The following is an 18,880-nucleotide window of genomic DNA, read 5'->3' as shown; positions in this document are numbered from 1 at the left end:
GGGAGTGTTGTGGGGTGCATTCTTGGCCACATATTTGACACCTTTGAACTAGATTGGGGTGGGGAAACTGTGACCCTGAAGCCACATGTGGCCCTCTGGCTTCTCAAGTGCAGCCCTTGACTGAATCCAAACTTCACAGAACAAATCCCCTTAATAAAAGGATTTGTTCCGTAAAACTTGGACTCAAGTCAAAAGGCTGAACCCAAGGTTCTAGAAGGCTGCAGGTTCCCCACCTCTGAACTAGATCAACTCTGGGGGAGAGGAAGGTGTGCTGTGATTTATACTAAGTTGGCCCTCCAAGGAGTATGCAACCTGGTTCATATATGGAGGAAGGATGAATGGAAGGCCATATTGTGAACCAGGTATATCCATTATGAATGATGTTATCTGGACCTTCTAATGTCCTCAATACAGTATTGCAGTCATTTATGAAAAGCATCTTTGTTCATCTACTGGGTAATTTTTAAAAGAACTTTTGGACCAGACTTGTGATTTTACTGCTATGCAGAACTCTCAGTGAAGAAATTCCTATTTCCAAAGCAGATCTGCACCTGCTCTGTGACTTATACTCTTAGAGAGTTGTCTGGCTCAGAGGTGCCAAATACACAGCTAGCAGGCTTTATCCTGTGGGCCACATGCCAGAGTGCAGTCTGAACCAGATAACAATGTAATTGGAAAATATTTAACAAAACAAATAAAAATACAATAGAGAACAGATAATGTTAATATAGATTTTTCTAAGTCAGTATGTGGCCACAGGGATCCTTATATATGGTTGAGTGACCCCACTTCTATTTAAGTTGGACACCACTGGTCTGGCACACTGAGAGGTTTAATGATTTATCTAGGGCCACACAACCAGCATGGGACTTGAACTCAGGTTATCTTGTTCTGAGATTGGCTCTTTATCCACTGTAACATGCTATTACTTTCTTAATGATATTCTCTGTGTATTCTCAAGAACTGGCCCAACAGGCCAGGGTGGTAGTGTATGTCTTTAATCCCTGTTCCCAGGGAGGCAGAGGCTGGTGGATTTCTTGAGCTCAGGAATTCTGAGCTGCAACAGGTTATGTGAATTTTGTATCTCGACTTAGTCCAGCACCGGTATGGTGAGCCCCAGGGAGCTAATAGGCTCTCTAAAGAGGGGGAAACGGGCCCAGGTTGGAAACAGAGTAGGTCAAAGCTCCCTTTCCAGTGAGCAATGGGGTCTGGCTTATGAATCATCTCTGCACTTTCAGCCTGAGCAAGACAGAAAAACCCAGTTTCAACCCCCTCCCCCAAACTGGCTCAAATACAGTATTAACCTCAGGTGGGGAGGCAGGACAGTTGAGCCAGAAGGCATTGGCAGCTAGCTGCTAATAGCCCTAATGAGGGTATCAGTCTCTTTTGCACTGATTGGGCCTGCAGGCAACATTTAAAAAGCAGACAGAAGTCCAGGCCTCTGGGTTGGTATTCTGAACTAGCCTTTTAATTGTGGCCATGGAGCTGACTGTACTGACAGGAATGAATGCAAGAGAACTAGGCCAAACCTCTGTTTCTCCACCTGTGCCCTCTTAAGTTATCTGTATCCTAGGGAAAGTCTTGTGCCCTAAGCTAGTGAGGCTTAGGCATAAAGTGCACTGAAGACCTGCATCATGATAAATCTAGGGTCACAAGGTTAGCAAAAGCAGTGACCTTGACAACAGCTTTCCAGCCCTTCTCTAATTCCTCTGGTGTGGCTTTGTCAGAAATCAGGGGACATTGGTACTCGGTGATCAAGGGATCTTGAAAGCTACAAATCTAGACAGTCCTAAAACTCACTCAGCAAGCATGTGGCAGGCATCGTACAAGGTGTTTGAAGTACAAAGACAAAAGTACCTGCCCTAGCTGGGAAAGAAAACATGTACGTGGATAAGTACAAATAAGACAGATTCATAACAATTTTGTAGAGAAAGCATTAGGAGCTGAGGGGATCAAGAAAGACTTCATGTAGAAGAAGACATCTAGGCTGAGCCTTGAAGGGAACTAGGAATGCAAGAGGCAGAGGCAGAGGCAGTGGAGTGTAGCCTAGGCATGAGGGACAGTCAATGTAGAGGCATAGGAAGGGAAATGGGGTGTCCTATCTATGTGAGGAATGGGAAGAAGGCCAGTTTGGTTAGACCATAGTGTATATGAAGAGGGATAAGAAATGTGTAATTCGGCTGGAAAGGTGGGATGGTAACTAGGTTGTAAGGGCTTTAAATGCCAAATAGGGGAATTTATATTTGATCCGTGACATACAGGAAGCAATGGAGTTTACTGACATGGCCAGATGTACACTTTAGAAACATTACTTAGGAAGTTGTGCAGAGGATGGATTAGAGTTGGGATAGACTAGGCAAGAAAGCTAATTAGGAGGCCATTTCAAGAATTCATGTGAGAGTTAACGAGGGCCTGATCTGGGCTAGTGGCTATGTGAGGGGAGAGAGACAGGGATGGATCAAATGCTATGATTATAGAAACAAAGATGTGGCAACTGATTACATATGTGAAGTGAGTGAGAATGAAGACTTGAGGATGACACTGAAGGTGCACATTTGGGCGTCTAGATGGATGACGGTACACTCGAGTAATGAGGAAATTTGGAGAAAGAGTGGGTTTTGGGAGGAAAAGATACTGTTCCATTTTGGACTTGCTAAGTTTGAGAATTGTACATGAAATGCAAGTATAAATTTGATTGTGAAGAGGTTGAGTTTTGAAGTCATACACTCGCCCTGAAAAATTAACAGAGGAGTGTGGTACGTTAGGAAAAACACTGGCTGTGGAGCCAGAGGACCTAGGTTCAAATCTCAGTTTTGTTACTTAGTACCTGTGTGACCTTGGGAAAGTAATTTCATCTTCTTGGTCTCAGTTTCCTTATTTATAAAACAAGAGAGTCAGACTCAATGACTTTTAAGGTCTCTCCTAGCTCTAAATCTATGTTCCAATGAATTCAGCCCCTCTTGGGATAAAGTAATTTTCATGCTAATTGTCCTTCACAGTATTATCTCCAAGGGGCCCAGTATTAAGGCACCATTTGCACAGACCATGAAAATCTGGAGCATCTCTATACAGCCCGCCACTCTTCTTTTCTTCTTTAGATATCAATATTGTGTACATTCCTAGGCCACAGATCTAATGATCCTCTAATAATGTGGTATAATGAAGTAAATAGTCTCTCAAAGGCTGTACTTTTACCTAACCTTTCTCAACATGTCCCTGGCCCCATAGAAAGCACTGACTACACCCTAGAAATGTTGCTTTGTGCCAACCAGACTTCGTGCCTCTCATTCTCGGGAGTAATTCTACCCAGACTCTAAAAGTTAATGCCATTCATAGGCTTTCCGAGTTGGAAAAGATGTTTGAGGTTATGAGGTCCAATTCCTACCAAAAGCATGAATCCTTTCCATGACATAATAAATGTTCAACCAACATCTTCCTGAATACCTTAAATGAGACGGAACTTGCTACTTCATGAGGCAGATCGTTCCATTTTTGGACAGCTCTAATTGTTAGGAGCATTTTCACCATAAGGAGACAACATCTGCCTCCCTACCAAGGCAACTTACCCAGGTCATAATGGGTGCTCATTAGTCCGCTATCCAACTGTCACAATAAATACTAGCACTGCCCAGGAATACACCATTGGAGCAAGTTGCTTGCTTTTCTGAACCCTGATACTGCCTCTAGCTCTTACCATTTCCCAGACCTCTGACTTCGCAGCTTTGGATGCAGTTTTTGTTTTCTCTCTTGTATATTATATATTATACCATAATTCTCTCCGCTTTCTGGCTCAGACTGGCTCAGACAACACCCTTTAGTTCTTAACTGAATTGTGACTTTACACTTGCACCAGGCCTCACTAGTCTGGACTAGAGAGGTAGAAAGAATGACTCTGAGACCTCAGAAGTCCTAAACTTACCTTGGCCAACTTCTTTGAGCCAATTAGCAAACTTAACACAGCCTAGCCAGCTGTTACCACCCAGAGAGGCATCCTGAGTAGTCTCACCTTTGAAGCTACCCCACCCTACCTGCTGCAGGCTCAGTCCCAGCAAAAGAAAGATGAGAACTGTACATGAAAAGCTCCAGAACAAAGCACCGTTCTTGTGATAAGTGACATGAAAAGAGTGCCACCGAAGCAGTCTAAGAGTTCAGAGGGAGAGATCATTTCTAGCTCAGGGTATCAAGGAATGCTTCATGGAGGAGGTAATTGAGCAGAACTAGGAAGAATGGATAGAATTTTGATATTCATGGATTAGAGTAGAGGGGTCTTTTAGATAGGAAGGAAGGAAACAAAAATGTTAAATGTGCTAGGCACTGTGCTAAGCACTTTCCAAATATTATTTCATGTGATCCCCAAAACAACCCTGGGAAGTATTGTTCCAGTTTTTATAGCTGAGGAAACTGAGGCAAACAGATGTTAAGTTACTTGTCTAGGGTCACAAAGCCAGTAAATGTCTAGGCAGGATTTAAACTCAGGTCTTCCTGACTCTAGACCTACCCCTCTATCCACTGCACCATCTGGCTTCCTTCAACTGGATAGCTGAGCAAAGTCACGGAGAGACAGAAAAAGATGAAATGCCTCTAGGGAATGGCAACTAGTCCATTTTGGTTAGGACAGCATCAGGAGCTGTGGATGAAAGGTAGACAGTTGAGCTGTGGTGGAGGAACAGTGCTCTAGAAATAACAGTGGAGACCAAATAGGTTGGGTAGGTTGGGTTCCATCCATTAGCCTGGAGAGTAATAGGAGACATTCTGTTTGACTTACTACAGCATTTATATTATGAATAAATGAATGAGTGAAAAAGAATTTATTAAGCATTTAATATTAGCCAGGCACCATGCTAAGTGCTGTGACACCCTATAATAACAACTCACGTTTATATAGTCATTTGAAGTTTACTTTCCTCCTAGTGATTCAGTAGTCAGTCAACAAGCATTTATTATTTACTATATGCCACGCACTGTGCTAAGTACTAGGGCTACGAAGAAAACATGGTCCCTGCCCTCAAGGAACTCATTCTAATGGGGGAGATGATATGCAAAAAAATTAGACAAATAAGATATATACAGGGTAAATGGAAAAAAAAATCCCACAGGGAAGGCATAAGCAGTGTGTGTGTGTGTGTGTGTGTGTGTGTGTGTGTGGGTATGTGTGTGTGTGTGTGTGTTTGGTGTGTGGCAGTAGAGAGACTAGGAAAGATCTCCAGAAGGTGGGATTTAAGCTGAGTTTTGATTGAAGCCTAGGAATCCAGGAGGCAGAGACAAGGAGGGAGAGCATTCTAGGCATGGGGAATAGCCAGTGAAAAGCATGGGGAACAGCCAGTGAAAAGCATGGGGAACTGTGTGTGAGGAGCAGCAAGCCAGGAGACCTGGATCACAGAGTACATGGTGATCCAGAGACTAGAAAGGTAGGAAGGATCCAGGTTGTAAAAGGCTTTAAATGCCAAACAGAGTTTTAGATTCCATCCTGGAAGAACTAGGGAACCATTAGAGTTTACTGAATAGCAGGGGTGGGGGTGGGGATAGGGGGGTGGGGAGTGACATGGTTAGACCTGATGTTTAGGGAGATCACTTTGGCAGCCTAGAAGATGGTCTGGAGAGAAGAGGGAGGAAGGGAGGCCAGGTATAAAACTATTGCAATGGTTAAGGCTGAAATGATGAGGGTCTACAACAGGGCAGCAGCTGCGTGAGTGGATAGAAGGGGCCCTATATGGGAGGTGTTGTGCAGGTGAAAATGGTAAGACTTGACAACAAATTGGACAAGTGGGGTGAGTGAGAGGAGGGAATATTTAGATCTGGAAATCACCTGTGTAGAGATGATCATTAAACTCCTGAAAGCTGATAAGATCACCAATTGAGAAATTATAGAAGGAGAAGAGCATAGGCGCTGCAAGAAAGCCTTGGAATATCCACCATTAATGGGATTACCTGGATGAACATCCAGCAAAGGAGGCTGAGAAGGAGCCAAGAGTCAGGGAGAAGAGCTAGGAGAAAGCAGTGTCATGAAAACCTAGAGAAGATAGAGTATGGAGAAGAGGACACTCCATAGGGCCAAGAGAGGTCAAGGAGGATGCGGATTGAGAGCAGGATATGAGATTAAGAGATCATTACTAACTCTGGAGAGCGCAGTTCCAGCTGAATGAGGTCAAAAGCCAGATTGTAGAAGTTTTAGAAGCAAGTGAGAGAAGAAGCGGAAGCACCCATTGTAGATGGCTTCCTCAAGGACTTTAGCTGAGAGGGAAGGAGAACTATATCAGATCAAGTAAGAAGTTTTTAAGGGAGACATGGGCATGTTTGTAGGCAGCAGGGAAGGAGCCAGTCCACAGGGAGAGATTGAAGATTAATGAAAGTGAGGATGATAGAAGGGACAATCTGTCTGAGAAGATGGGAAGGTATTGGATCAAGGGTATATTGGATCAAGGTCTTGAAAAGGAGAAGAGCCACTTTAATGTGAGGTGGGGTGAAAGAGTATTGGGGCATAATGGGGGACAGATATTGGGGGAAGAAGTCTGAGTGGTATGAGGAGGAGAGAAGATGAAGGGGCTTTTGCTAAATGGTCTTGTTTTTTTTTTTTCAGTGAAGTATTAGGTGAGGTATTCACCTGAGGGGGTAGGATGAGGGAGCATTATGGGAGGGTGAGAAATTGAGGAAGGATGAAAAGGTTTTGTTTACCCTCTGTTGTGAGTGGGATAGAGAATCAATTAGGGAAGTGTAAAAGGTAGTAGTGAGCACCCAGTTGAGATTATTTACATATATTCAGAGGCAAGTATTGAAAATATTATCATCTCCATTTTACAGACAAAAAAAACCCCCTGGGAATCAGAGAGCTTAAGTGACTTGCCCGCGTGATCACTATTATCACAGCAGGGATCCAAATTCAAATATCCTGACTCCAGGTCCAGCATTTTCTCTATGCCACGTTCCTTATGTCTTTTCCTTCCCAAACTGCTGCTGTGCCTCATATATAAGTGGACATCAGACCTGGGACAAAGAGCGGCTCCAAGGAAAAATGCTTCTTTCTCAGTGCGCCAGATTCTTTTTATTGCCTGTGCACAGGGGCTTAACAGTATGTTCCAAGGAGAGAAGTAGAGAATAGGGAGGGGAGTCAGGGTACCCTGAGAGAAGCAAAAAGAGATTTCAGGAGGATCTTTTCTCTTCCCCAGTAAAGACTGGAGTGTCAATACTTTCTAGTCTTTCCCCCTTCTTTTTAGTTTATTTTCCCCATAATCTAAGAAGAGTAGCATTTAAAAAAGGCTAAGGAAGTCATGTAGCCCTTCTGGAACATCAGTGTCCTCCCTGTCAAATAGGGTTGTTGTGAAGTTCAAAGGTATATAATGCACTTTTCAAACCTTAAAACAATATCACCATCATAACCATTATTCTCCTCCTCCTCCTCATCACCAACATCAAACAAAGGAAAGCACCACAGTGCAATAAATCAAGCACAGAGTCCCTTGGTTTGAATCCTTCCTCCATATTTCACTGTGTGTGACCATACACAAGTCCCTTGTCAATAGAGTGATGTGGGAGAAACAGTTCCAGATTTAGAGTAAGAGGCCTTGGGAATGAATGCCAGTTCTGCCACTTATACTGCGTGTGATCTTGGGCAAAGTCCCTTCTCTTTGGGCCTCAAGTTTCCTCATCTATGAAATGAAACAGTCATGTTAAATGGCCCCTAAAATTCTTTCCAACTCTAAGTCTATGATTTTGTAATCCCTGGGCCTCGGCATCTTCAGCTGTAAAATGAAGGGGTTGGACCAGGGGTGGGGAACCTGCAGTCTCATGGCCTTCTAAATCCTTAAGCACAGCCTTTTGACTGAATCTGAATTGTTCTGTAAAATTTGGATTCAGTCAAAAAGCCACACTCAAGGATTGAAGGCCACATGTGGCCTTAAGGCTGAAGGTTCCCCACCCCTGGGCTGGATTATATAACCTGTGGTTTCCCTTCCCATTCTAAACCAATGATCCTACTAAAACAGCTTTTGTATAGACTGCACTAAATTCAACATCCATCTAATTTACCTGGGCTGAGAAAACTTGGTGAGAGCATGCTAAGTGAAATGTAAACAGAAAGTATTTTCTTTTCTCTAGAATCAAGAACTAATGTATGGGTACAGTTTAGCGGATTAAGTATAGAATTAAAAAGAACATGAGAATTTCAGGAGAAGCATGTGAAACAAAGAAGAGAAACTTTGACCCTTGTGCAAACAAGTATATTCCCTAACCACCCTCGGTGTTGACCTACAAATATTGGGACACAAAGTCACAGACAGTGGTGCTGGGGATGATTTCTGTAGCCCTGGAAAAATGATAAGAAAAGCTCATGGATGTAATGAGTCAACAGTCTCTGGAAAAGTGATACTTTTAACCAACTCCTCGGTTAACAAACATTTGGAGGAAGGAAGGAATAAAAGCCATTTTTCTGAAGGTCTACTTCAGGGTGGGTAGAATGTTTTCTTTGGTTTGGGGGAATTTGTGCTTTTTTTCTTGCAAGGTATTTTTTACAAAAAAGCCTCTGCTGTACTTTGTTCATTTGTTTCCCAGGAGCCTGGCAAGTAATAATGTGGCATATTTTCCTCAGCTTCAGCAAGTATAAACCTGACTGCTGCCTTGTTCAGGGTGACTGTTTTCCTGAGTGCTTTGTCAATTCTTCCCAATTTGCTGGGAGGCAGGGAAGACCTCCTCTGCTGGATTTTACAGTTTGTAGGTTGAGATTAATGATCAGAATGACTAATGAAAGGCAGGTTTAGTTCAAGTTTTGAGTGACCCACAGGGCCAGGGATGCACAGTTCACATTATCCAATATGGTATAAACTGGAGAGAGGGAGCACTTTCAAGATGTATATCCATTTAAGCCACATTCATAGATTTTAAAAACATAAGGTAAGTATGTGGGAGTGGTCATAGATTGCTCATCTGTATCTTAGCACGTGAGTTTTAAGGGACTGGAAGCATGGCTTCCTTAAGTGTGAGTCCAGTGCATTATTCAAATCAACAAATATCTATTAATGATGAGTCAATTCAACAAGCATTCAAATAGTACCTACTATGTGCAAACTACTGGGCTAATTGCTAGATCAAACAAACATTCCTACTCATCTTTTGAAAATGAAATGCATCTAAAGAAGACAATTTTTTAAATGATTAAAACTTAAAGTTTAAAAAATATGTACTTAAATGACTCTATTTGACCAGGTTTTCTCTAGCTAACAATTAATGATATTTTTTTTTCTTTTTATGCCTGTATAGCTAGCTACACTGATGAAATAATCACGACTCCAGTTGAAAAATACAAACTGTTTTTCATTGAGTGAAGTTACACAGAGCTAAATGTCCATATAGCTTACATGAAAGATAGCTGCCAAACTAGAAAGTTACAAGTCTTTTGTACGCCCCGCGCATAGCACATGGATTGCAGGTGGTAAGAGATAAAGAGATTTTTAAACTTTTCTGGTTCACATTTTCTGAAACAACCTGAAATCACTTGTACAGATCAATGTGATGAGCTGCAGGTTTCCCACAAACTTGACCCCAGTTTTCCTCATCTTGGATTATTCTATTTTCTATAGCATTAACTAATAAATATCATCTAAAATATAGTCACATGCAAAAAGCCTAACCTGTACCACACATAAAAACATTCTTTTTCTCTCTAAAAGAAACATTTTTTTCAAGCACTTCTGATCCAGTGTCAAATGCCTGAACATGAAAATAATTATAAACCCTTCCAGCGTTTTGGTTAGAAAAGATTACTCTTACCTACCAAAAAAGATTCCAGCACAGGTTGTCAATCAGTTAGCTTGGTGAGGATATCCCAAAACAAAAAACATCCCACTTTTTTTCCCTCCCAAATCTGAAAAATCTCTTCAGAGAACAAAATAGCCCTCAGGTGGCAGCTGGGAGCTGCAAGGCTTCCAGCCACAGAACTGAGGAAAAAGAAAGTTTTGCCGTCAATGCTCGTGAGCCTCATTACCTGACTTGGGCAGTGAGTAGCTGCCACTGCCTCTTGTCTCCCTAGGCAGCTAGTACTCCTTCTCCGACACCTTTATTGACTGCAGGCAGAGCTTGGTTTGTCTTCATACGGAACAAAATCACACGCCAAGCCAACACCTTAAAAGGGTGGGAAGCTTTTTTTTTTTAAACCAGGAAGAGACGTGACTAAAATATTTAGCAGTCAGCTCAATTGAAAGTAACCATAGGCTTGCTTCTTGTTTAAAAAAAAAAAAACAAAAAAACCCCAATTTGACAGCACAGTGAGTAAAGATGGACTGATTTATATATATTTTTCTAGTCTAGAAGTGTCAAAGAACAGGGCCCTGCTGCTCTTAACACTGGCTCAGCATCCTCCCAACTTTTGAACTCTGTTCTGGGGAAGCTTTAGGATGGGGCCTCTCACTATTTCTGCACAGACTTAGCAACCACCCAGCAGCCCTAGAAGGGCCTAGCAAGGTTGAATCCCATGACTGATCCAAGCAGTCTGTGAGATTCAGCCTTGTTCTCCAGGGTTCATCTCACGTTTCTTACTTACATCCATTCAGTCTTTCGAAGGTTTCACCTCTTTAACCCCCAAGTACTTCCTCATTCCATACTAAGAATACCAAGTAGCTCTGTATTGCTAGGGAACCAGTTTAATTCTTTGAAATGAGAAGAGACTACATGTTAAAGATTTTCCTGATGTTTAGTTCCTGATTTCTCAAATACATCAGGGTCCTGAGAGCTAGGATCCAAAGCACCAAGGTGGGAACTTCATTTCAGCTAAGCCATGCCTCACAGAGCCTCATTTGGGCTACAAGACCAGGTCAGCTGACTCTGATGCCCCAGGTACAGGTCTGGAACATAATTTATCTTCACTTACTATCTCCTCTTAGATTCCCTAGCTTCTTACAATGAATCAATCAATAAGTCACTTAAAAGAATGAAGTGCCTCTATAAGGCTCGTCAGTCACCAACTGACTTTTTCTGAAAGCTTTTTTCAGAAGAAGCATTGTTCTGATACCTTCCATGTTCTCTCAAATTCTCTTGAAATTATTTATCTCTGCATATATTGTATCTACCCCATCCCCATCCCCCTATACAATGTAAACTTCTTGAAGGCAGGGAATGTTTAATTTTCTTTGAATCCTCAGTGCTTAGCATAGTACATTGCTTGTAGTAGGACCTTAAATTTTTGTTGGATTGCAGTATTACTGACTTCCAATCTTATCATAGCTAATATATTGAATGAGAAATATGATACCTGCTTCTTAGATAGTAGGCTGGCTAATGGAATGTACATGTGATCTCTGGTTACCTTACCCTTGTTGTGATGGTGGCTGAGGCTTGGTAATCTCCTTTCCTAATTTTCCGAAAGAGAATAGTGAAGCTAGAGATGACCGGAAGCCCAGGCGGCGAGGAGTAGATGAGGGATTATTTCGATGTGGAAGATTTGGGGATCTTGACGTGGGTAAATGCATAGAATCTAGAAGCAAACATCAACAACATTGCAAGTAGTCAATGATTCTTTAAAATATGGTCATGTACACATGCTGAATTTCCGTGGTCCATAGTTTTATAGGTACGGGCACTCACCCTTCACCAATGTAGATTGCAAGCCCTCAAGACTTCCATCAATCCATTAACAATTATTAACCATTTACTATGTGCCAGGCACTGTGTTAAGGGATAGGGATATAAAGAAATGCAAATGAGGTCCCCAACCTCAGGGAGCTTGAAGTCCAATGGGGAAGACAGCATGTAAATGAATAGGTTACATAGAAGATGCAGATAACTTTACAAGGGAAGGCTTTAGTTGCCGGGGAACCAGCAAGGTCTCCTGTAGAAGGTGATATGTGAACTGAGTCTTGTAGGCAGTGAGGGAACCTAAGAAGTGGACAAGAGCTGCTGTGGCCACAAAATTCATTATCCTGAGGACATCCTAGTGCTAAACCTCTATGAATTTAACTAGACTGGCCGTATGTGGATAGATGTAGAATCCATTGCAGGTCCTATATTCTAGGCCTTTCCAGTTTGGTTGGACTTGCTAGAACTTATGCTCTATTAGTATAACCATTGAGTACCCAGTGCTATACCTTATGGCCTTCGAATAGAACTTTACTGTGGGTAAACACTAAACACCTCAAAGAAAAGAGACTCCTTCCCCCATTTTCTTTCCCATCCCCTTTCTTGCCTCGGCCTCACAAAGTCTAGTAATTGACATGGAGCATATACTCAAGTAGAGGCCACAGGAACCCGGGGGCAACCAGGCACTGACCTTTACAGAGCTGGGTAGCCAATGATTCCGTAGGTAGGGAAGATCATGACAAAATAGAGATGAGCCTCTCAATACACCCCTATTTATTCATGGTTAATTGGATGGATGGAAACATTCATACAAAAAGAACCACAGAATCATAGGGCCGCATAATTACCTACTAGAAATGTTGGAGAGAGGATTTGTGCTTAAGGGATGGGTAGGCCTAGATCACCTCAGTGGTCACTTCCAAATACAAAATTCTTTGAATTTCACTCTCTTCATAGCAGGCAAGGGTCATTTCTCAATTGTTTCTACCCATATACAACAAAAAAAAAGGCAGGTAGAGGGTAGAAGCCATCCATTTCTTATGTGGCTACTTTACTATGTACTTTTAGAAAATTTTATTTTAGTGGTTTATTGGGATAGCAATAGGTATTATATAAAATGAAGATTTTTTCATAATTAAGATTTTTTATTTTTAGTTTACAACACTCAGTTCCACATAACTTTGAGTTCCAGATTTTCTTTCCCCTCCTCCCCACTTCCCTCCCCAAGATGGCATGGAATCTGATATATCTTCTACATATAACTTCATATTGAACTTATTTACACAATAGTCAAGTTGTAAAGAAGAATTATGACCAATGAATGAAATATGAGAAAGAAGAAACAAAATATAAAAAAAAAACAAAGACAAAAACAAAAGATATTTTAAAATGTGATTTAAAACATAATCAACTTTTCATATAAAAAAGGGAATGCAAACAAGCTCTAAATTATCTGCTTTACTCCATAGTCCATTTTCTCTCCTCTTACTTCTCAACTCTTAGCAATGTGGTTTCTGACCTCAGCACTGAACTGAAACTGTTTTTTCCAAAGCTGTCCACAGTCTCTTAACTGTCAGAGTGGTTCATCTCTCCACATTCCTCGTCTTTGTTAACCTGTCTTCTGCAGTTACCACTGTTGGCCACTCTCTCTTCTTAGATATTCTCACTTCTCTGAGTTTTTGTGACTCTACTATCTCCTGATTCTCCTTCTCCTTGCCTAACTAGCTCATGCCTTTTAACTGTGGGTGTACCCCTAGGCTCTGTCTTGGGCCCTGGCCTCCTCTCTCCTTATCTAATCTCTTTTGGTGATATCATTTCTCATAGAGGGGGCTAGATAGTGAAGTGGGTAGAGTGCTGGGACTAGTCAGAAAAACCTGAGTTTAAATCCTACCTCAGATACTTACTGTATTTGTAACCCTGGGCAAGTCACTTACCTTCTGTTTGCCTCAGTTTCCTTAACTGTATATGGAGATGATAATAATAGTACCTACCTCCTAGGATTGTTAGGAGGATCGAATGAAATAAAAATTTTTTTGAATTTTTTGTATTTTATTTTTTCCCAATTACATGTAAAAACAATTTTTAAACTTCATTTTTTATGATTTTGAGTTCCAAATTCTCTCTTATACTTTCTTTTCTCCCCTCTCATTAGGAAGGCAAGTGATTTGATAAAGGTTGTACATGTACAGTCATGCAAAACATATGTAATAGTATTTGTAAAGCACTTAGCATTGTACCTAGCACACAGCAGGTGCTTAATAGATGTTCCCTTCCTTCCTTCATGGGTTTAACAATCATTTCCATGAAGATGGTGCTTTGATCTATATATTCAATCCTAGTCTCTCTGCTGACAATGTGTTACCAACTATCTACTGGACATTAAAAAAAAAGATATTCTATAAAAATCTCTCAATGTGTCCAAAATAGAAGTAAATGACATCTGTGGAATAGGTTAATATATGGAAATATTTATACGAAATCACTTTAACTGGAAAAAGATCACTATGTTGTGGGTTTAATTTTAAAACAATAGTATATATACTGTATACTTTGAGACTTTTACACACATAGGAACTGCAAATTTTAAAAAAAAGAATAATGAATTTTTACAATACTACTAATATCAAATTATTCCTAAGAAATTGATATTAATATTTGACTGGAATCTGGAATCAGTATTGGACCCTGTAATGGCAAGCAAATGGGACTTTTTGCTGTTTTTTCTTTTGGAGTGCTTCTCAGCACTAAGGCAATCAAATGCCTTCGATTGTTTCAATCAAGAGTCTTTGATGACCTGCTTATGTCACAAGAAAGCCTAAGTCACATGAGTTTGAATCACATGGTTGTGACGCCCTCTGACCCTGAAGAGATGTATGTATACTCTGAGGTTAGCATTTTGCTTTGAGGGCTCACTCATTGGAAGAGTGTTCACGTGATCTGGCCAGACAAGACACTGGGTAGCCGTTAAGGAGCCCCTTGGCTTTGAAAACCCAGATGTTGGTGCTTCTCTCTCTGGTAACTATTTCAGGGTGCTGACTTTTTCCCTTGAACTAAGTGAATGATATATGTATGTTTAACTAAAGTAAGATTGTAAACTCCTTAAAGTTGCTTTCCTTAGAAAAGTAGATCAAAGGACCTGTGCTAGCAGTCCTCGTATGTGCTGGTGTTATTGGCCCTACACCTCCGTAGCAGCTGCAAGCAGCAGTTACAGTTACAGCAGTTGTTACAGACCTCAATCAAGAGTACAAGATTACTGAAGTACCATAAAGACTTGATGGTGAACAGGGTTCACCTGAAGGTGGTGGACTCCAACGACACTCTTACTGAAAGACTCCGGCAAACCCAACTTCAAATTTACTAGTCCCTTTCTAGAATCTGTGGTTCTATAAAGCTTTTATAAAAAAAGGAACTAAAGCCATTTTTTATCTTTTGGCAAAACTGGAGTTATATAGAGGCATTATTAACAGGATTAAAGAAGCATGGAATTAGTAGATAGAGATCCGGCTTTATAGTTAGGATGATCTAGGTTCAAGTCCTGTCTATTACACATGTTATCTATATGACCACAGGCAAATTACTTATCCTCTCTGAAGCTGTTTCTTCATTTATAAAATGAGATTAGACTGTTTGGCTTCTAAGTTTCCTTCTAACTCTAGATCTATGGTCCTATATGACCCTATATGATCCTAGTTACTCATCTACATTGGTGGAGGGAATTTCCATACTAGCGGAGAGAGTTTCTACTTTGGGAATTCCCTATAACCAATGACATCATAGGTCCGGACCACCCTCCTCAGATTCCTTTTTCTTCCAAAAAACCAAAAAAAACCCCAATAAAACAAAACAAAACAAAACAAAAAAACCCCACAGAGCTATGAAATGAGACAACACATATACCCATCATCTCACCATTTTTCGTCTTCCTTAGCCTGTATGTGAGTGGTTGTTTCAACATCTGGTTGACATCCATGTCATTGCGAAACTTTTTTCTCTGGATTTCTTCAAACCATTCGCCAGTCACTCCTTGGAGCCATCTAATATCTCTCTTTGTCTTCTGGAGTTTGCTAAAGTGAAATAGAAGTATATATGCATTTGTTTAAGCAGTTTACACCCTGGTACCATCTGCCTCTAGAAAGTCATGTCCTGTGCAGGAGTAAGTATATGCCTCTGCGCTGGGGGTAAAGTTTAATGAATATATCCATGATGTCAGTGTTGTCTGTTACAACATCAACCCCATAGAGATTATACTGTTTACCACTCACTGTGCATAGATTTCCACAGTGCTTCAGCGCTTATCCTAACACATACAACTGAAAGCCTGTTGGCTTTCCCAACAATCAAAATGAATGTCAAAGAAATGAGGACAATTGATTGAGCAATGGGCTGACACCTGACCTAGTAGTGACATTAAAGGGCAGACTCCCAGAAACTGGAAAATTCTAGTTCCAACTTGTCCCAGAAAAAGCAAACATAATGGTAGCCGTGAAAACAGGAGAGGTTATGCAAATACTCAGGGTGAGTTTTATGCCTAGGTGAAGTTAATAAGATTTAGAATAGAATGGACCTTAGACATGATCTAGTCCAACCTCATCCCCTTACAGATGAAGAAACAGGCCGTAAGAGGTTAAATAATTGACCCAAGGTGACACAGATAATTACTATTTCTGTTATGGTTTTTGTTCAGTCATTTTCAGTTGTGTCTGACTCTTCATGACCCCATTTAGGGTTTTCTTGGCAAAGATACTTGAGTGGTTTATCCTTCTCCAGCTCATTTTACAGATGAGGAAACTGAGGCTAACAGGGTTAAGTGACTTGTTCAGAATCACACAGCTAGTAAGTGTCTGAAGCTAGATTTTTCACTCAGGAAGATGAATCTGACTGATTCTAGGCCTGGCACTCTATCCACTGTACCACCTTGCTGCCCATTACTGCTATTATTATTATTAGCATAGCCAGGATTTGAGCCCAAGCTCAAGCGTATACCAGGCATATCAAACCACCACCACCATTGCGATCACTGTCTTCCCTCAGACTCTAATGAAAACAGCTCAGGATCCTGAACTCCAAATCCTCAGGAATGACTGTATTTCCAGCCTAGGGCCCTCAGCTGTCATCCTGGGAAGCAGCCTCTGTGGATATACAGCCTGGCAACTGCTCCTGCCTGTGCTATCAGTCACATCTACTGAAAACCCAAGTCCTTGTCATTGCCAAATAGTTCAACATAGGAAAATGATATGATTTTATCAGTAGAAGTGACAATAACAAAGAGGAATTCCCATCTGCTTTGCCTTTGCCACCCTAAGGGCCATAGGACCTTTCCATAGTCTGGACTTGCAGCTGAAACCTTCCAGATGCGTTTTCTCTCTTGTTAGACTGGAAGCTCCCTGAGAACAGGGACTGCCTTATTTTTCTTTCCATATCCCCGGTGCAGAGGGCTTTGTACACAGCAAGTACTAAATAAATGCTCCGTTTTTTCCTTCAAATCTTCTGATTTTCAATGCTATGTTTTTTCCGCAATGACACTGGATCAGCTGTGTGATTTGAGGCTGCATGGTACAATGGAAGGAGGCCTACAAGATGATGAGGTTTCTGATGATGAACCTTGGTTCTCACTGCCCGTCAGAACCCTCTGCCCTGGGAGGACTCCTTCTAAAACCTCCTCGTAAGGATGATGCCCAGGACAACCACCTCTTCTTTTCACTTCCCACCCAGTGCTCTCATTTGGACTTCTCTGTCAAGCCCTCACACTGGCTACTTTCTCTTCCCCTTTCTAGCTTCCCTTTGTGTGTTGTCTTCCACCATTAAGTCATAATCCCCTTGAGGACAGAGACTGTCTTTCTTTTTCATATTTGTATCCCCACCACTAGCACAGTGCCCGGAGCATCATAAATGCTCAATAAATGCTTCTTGATTGACTGAGAAGTTAGTGACTTTTCCAGGGTCACATGGCATGTTTTTATCTGAGGTTGTTGATGATGTTAGAGAGCCACCATTCTCAAGGAACAGGAGAATTCTCAAGTAAAATTAGATAGTAATCAGCCTCTAAAGCCCTTGAAAGTGCCCAGAACTTCCTTTCAGAATCTAAACAAAAGCCTCCTCTTTCCACCCTCATCCACCGTTAGCTAAATGTGCTTTTCTTTGTGAACCAGTATTTAAGATAGTTTTATATAAATACCCTTATTCCATTACATTGTTTTAATGTTTTACTTAATTTCTAGTATGACATTAGTATTGTTTTTCTACTGTTTTTCACTGCATATATTCAGTATTTCTATGACAGTGAAGGTTAAATGAATGCAAAAATATTGTGCCAAGCATGATGCCAATGTAAAAGCAAGACAAGTACCTGTGCCCGATGCTTACATTCCAATAGGGGGAGACAGCACCTATTGGGTTCATCAGGACATCTCCATTTACAGAAATATATTCTAAATTAAGCACCTAACTTACAAGCCAGCATTTGGTACTCAGACTCTTTGTGAATTGGGGCCCAGTTTAGTATTTAATAAATATTTCTGTGGTGGCGGTTGTAGACTGGCCTTTTATGCCACCCTTTAGTACTGGATGAAGAAGGCATTTACAACTTCTCTTACAAAAGCTAACTCAGCAACCCACTTCTATCATCATAAAGAAGGATCATAAAGGATGATAGAGTGGGAGGGTTTAAGTAAATATCTCAAAAAAGTTCTCCAGATTCATTAAAGAAAAAAAATTACTAATAATGTGGGAGTAGGTGGGGTTCCCTGAGCTTGTGATTCCATTGGTGTAGGGAACTCCCAGTATGGAAACTTTTTCTACCTATGCAGAGCAGCAACTCATTGCCTGAGGCAAAGAGAAATTACATGATTCGTGCATTGTAACACAGCTAGAAAGTGTCCGAGACAAAATTTGAACCCAGCTCTTCCAGACTCCCAAGTCAGGCTCTTGCCCCTCCATCGCAATGTTGCTTTTGAGTTCTCTGGTTCAAGCCAGTTTCTAGGTCAAGTGATTACATCTAGGTCTCCTTGGCATATATTAGAAAGTTACTATTTAACTTTGAGATAGGACCACTGAGAGAATTCACAGGAAAGGAATATAGGAAGCTAAGAGGGTAGCCCAAGAGAAGCAAATTCAAATCAATTCAGCAATTCAATTTAATTTCAGCCTGTAGCACACTTAAAATAGAGCAAAAACTAGAAATATTGTTGAAGGAGATTCTCAGTTGAAACTCCCATCATCAATGAAGACCAACACTTGCTCTGCAGCTTATAGTCTCAGAAAGTTGTGTGAGGATGATGAAAAGTTGTGTCCCCTAGGAATCTCAAATTTATCCAAGACGACA

The 18,880-nt window shown here is 41.0% G+C and overlaps 1 protein-coding gene across 1 annotated transcript in view; it reads right to left on the bottom strand.

Moving 5' to 3' along the window:
- The window catches only part of EXPH5 (exophilin 5), a 49,836-nt gene extending 34,087 nt beyond the window's left edge, over window positions 1-15,749 (bottom strand). The window contains exons 1-2 of the mRNA XM_036745282.1: window positions 15,469-15,749; window positions 11,296-11,458 (exon numbers count right to left, since the gene is read on the bottom strand). Coding sequence (XP_036601177.1) covers window positions 11,296-11,458; window positions 15,469-15,529 — 224 coding nt within the window. The 5' untranslated portion in view covers window positions 15,530-15,749. The remainder of the gene's footprint in view (window positions 1-11,295; window positions 11,459-15,468) is intronic.
- Window positions 15,750-18,880: the final 3,131 nt, after the last annotated feature.

This window comes from Trichosurus vulpecula, chromosome 2, assembly GCF_011100635.1.
Source record: "Trichosurus vulpecula isolate mTriVul1 chromosome 2, mTriVul1.pri, whole genome shotgun sequence".
Lineage (NCBI taxonomy): Eukaryota > Metazoa > Chordata > Mammalia > Diprotodontia > Phalangeridae > Trichosurus > Trichosurus vulpecula.
Note: the sequence above shows the minus strand (reverse complement) of the source record. Positions and strands in the feature narration are given on the sequence as shown.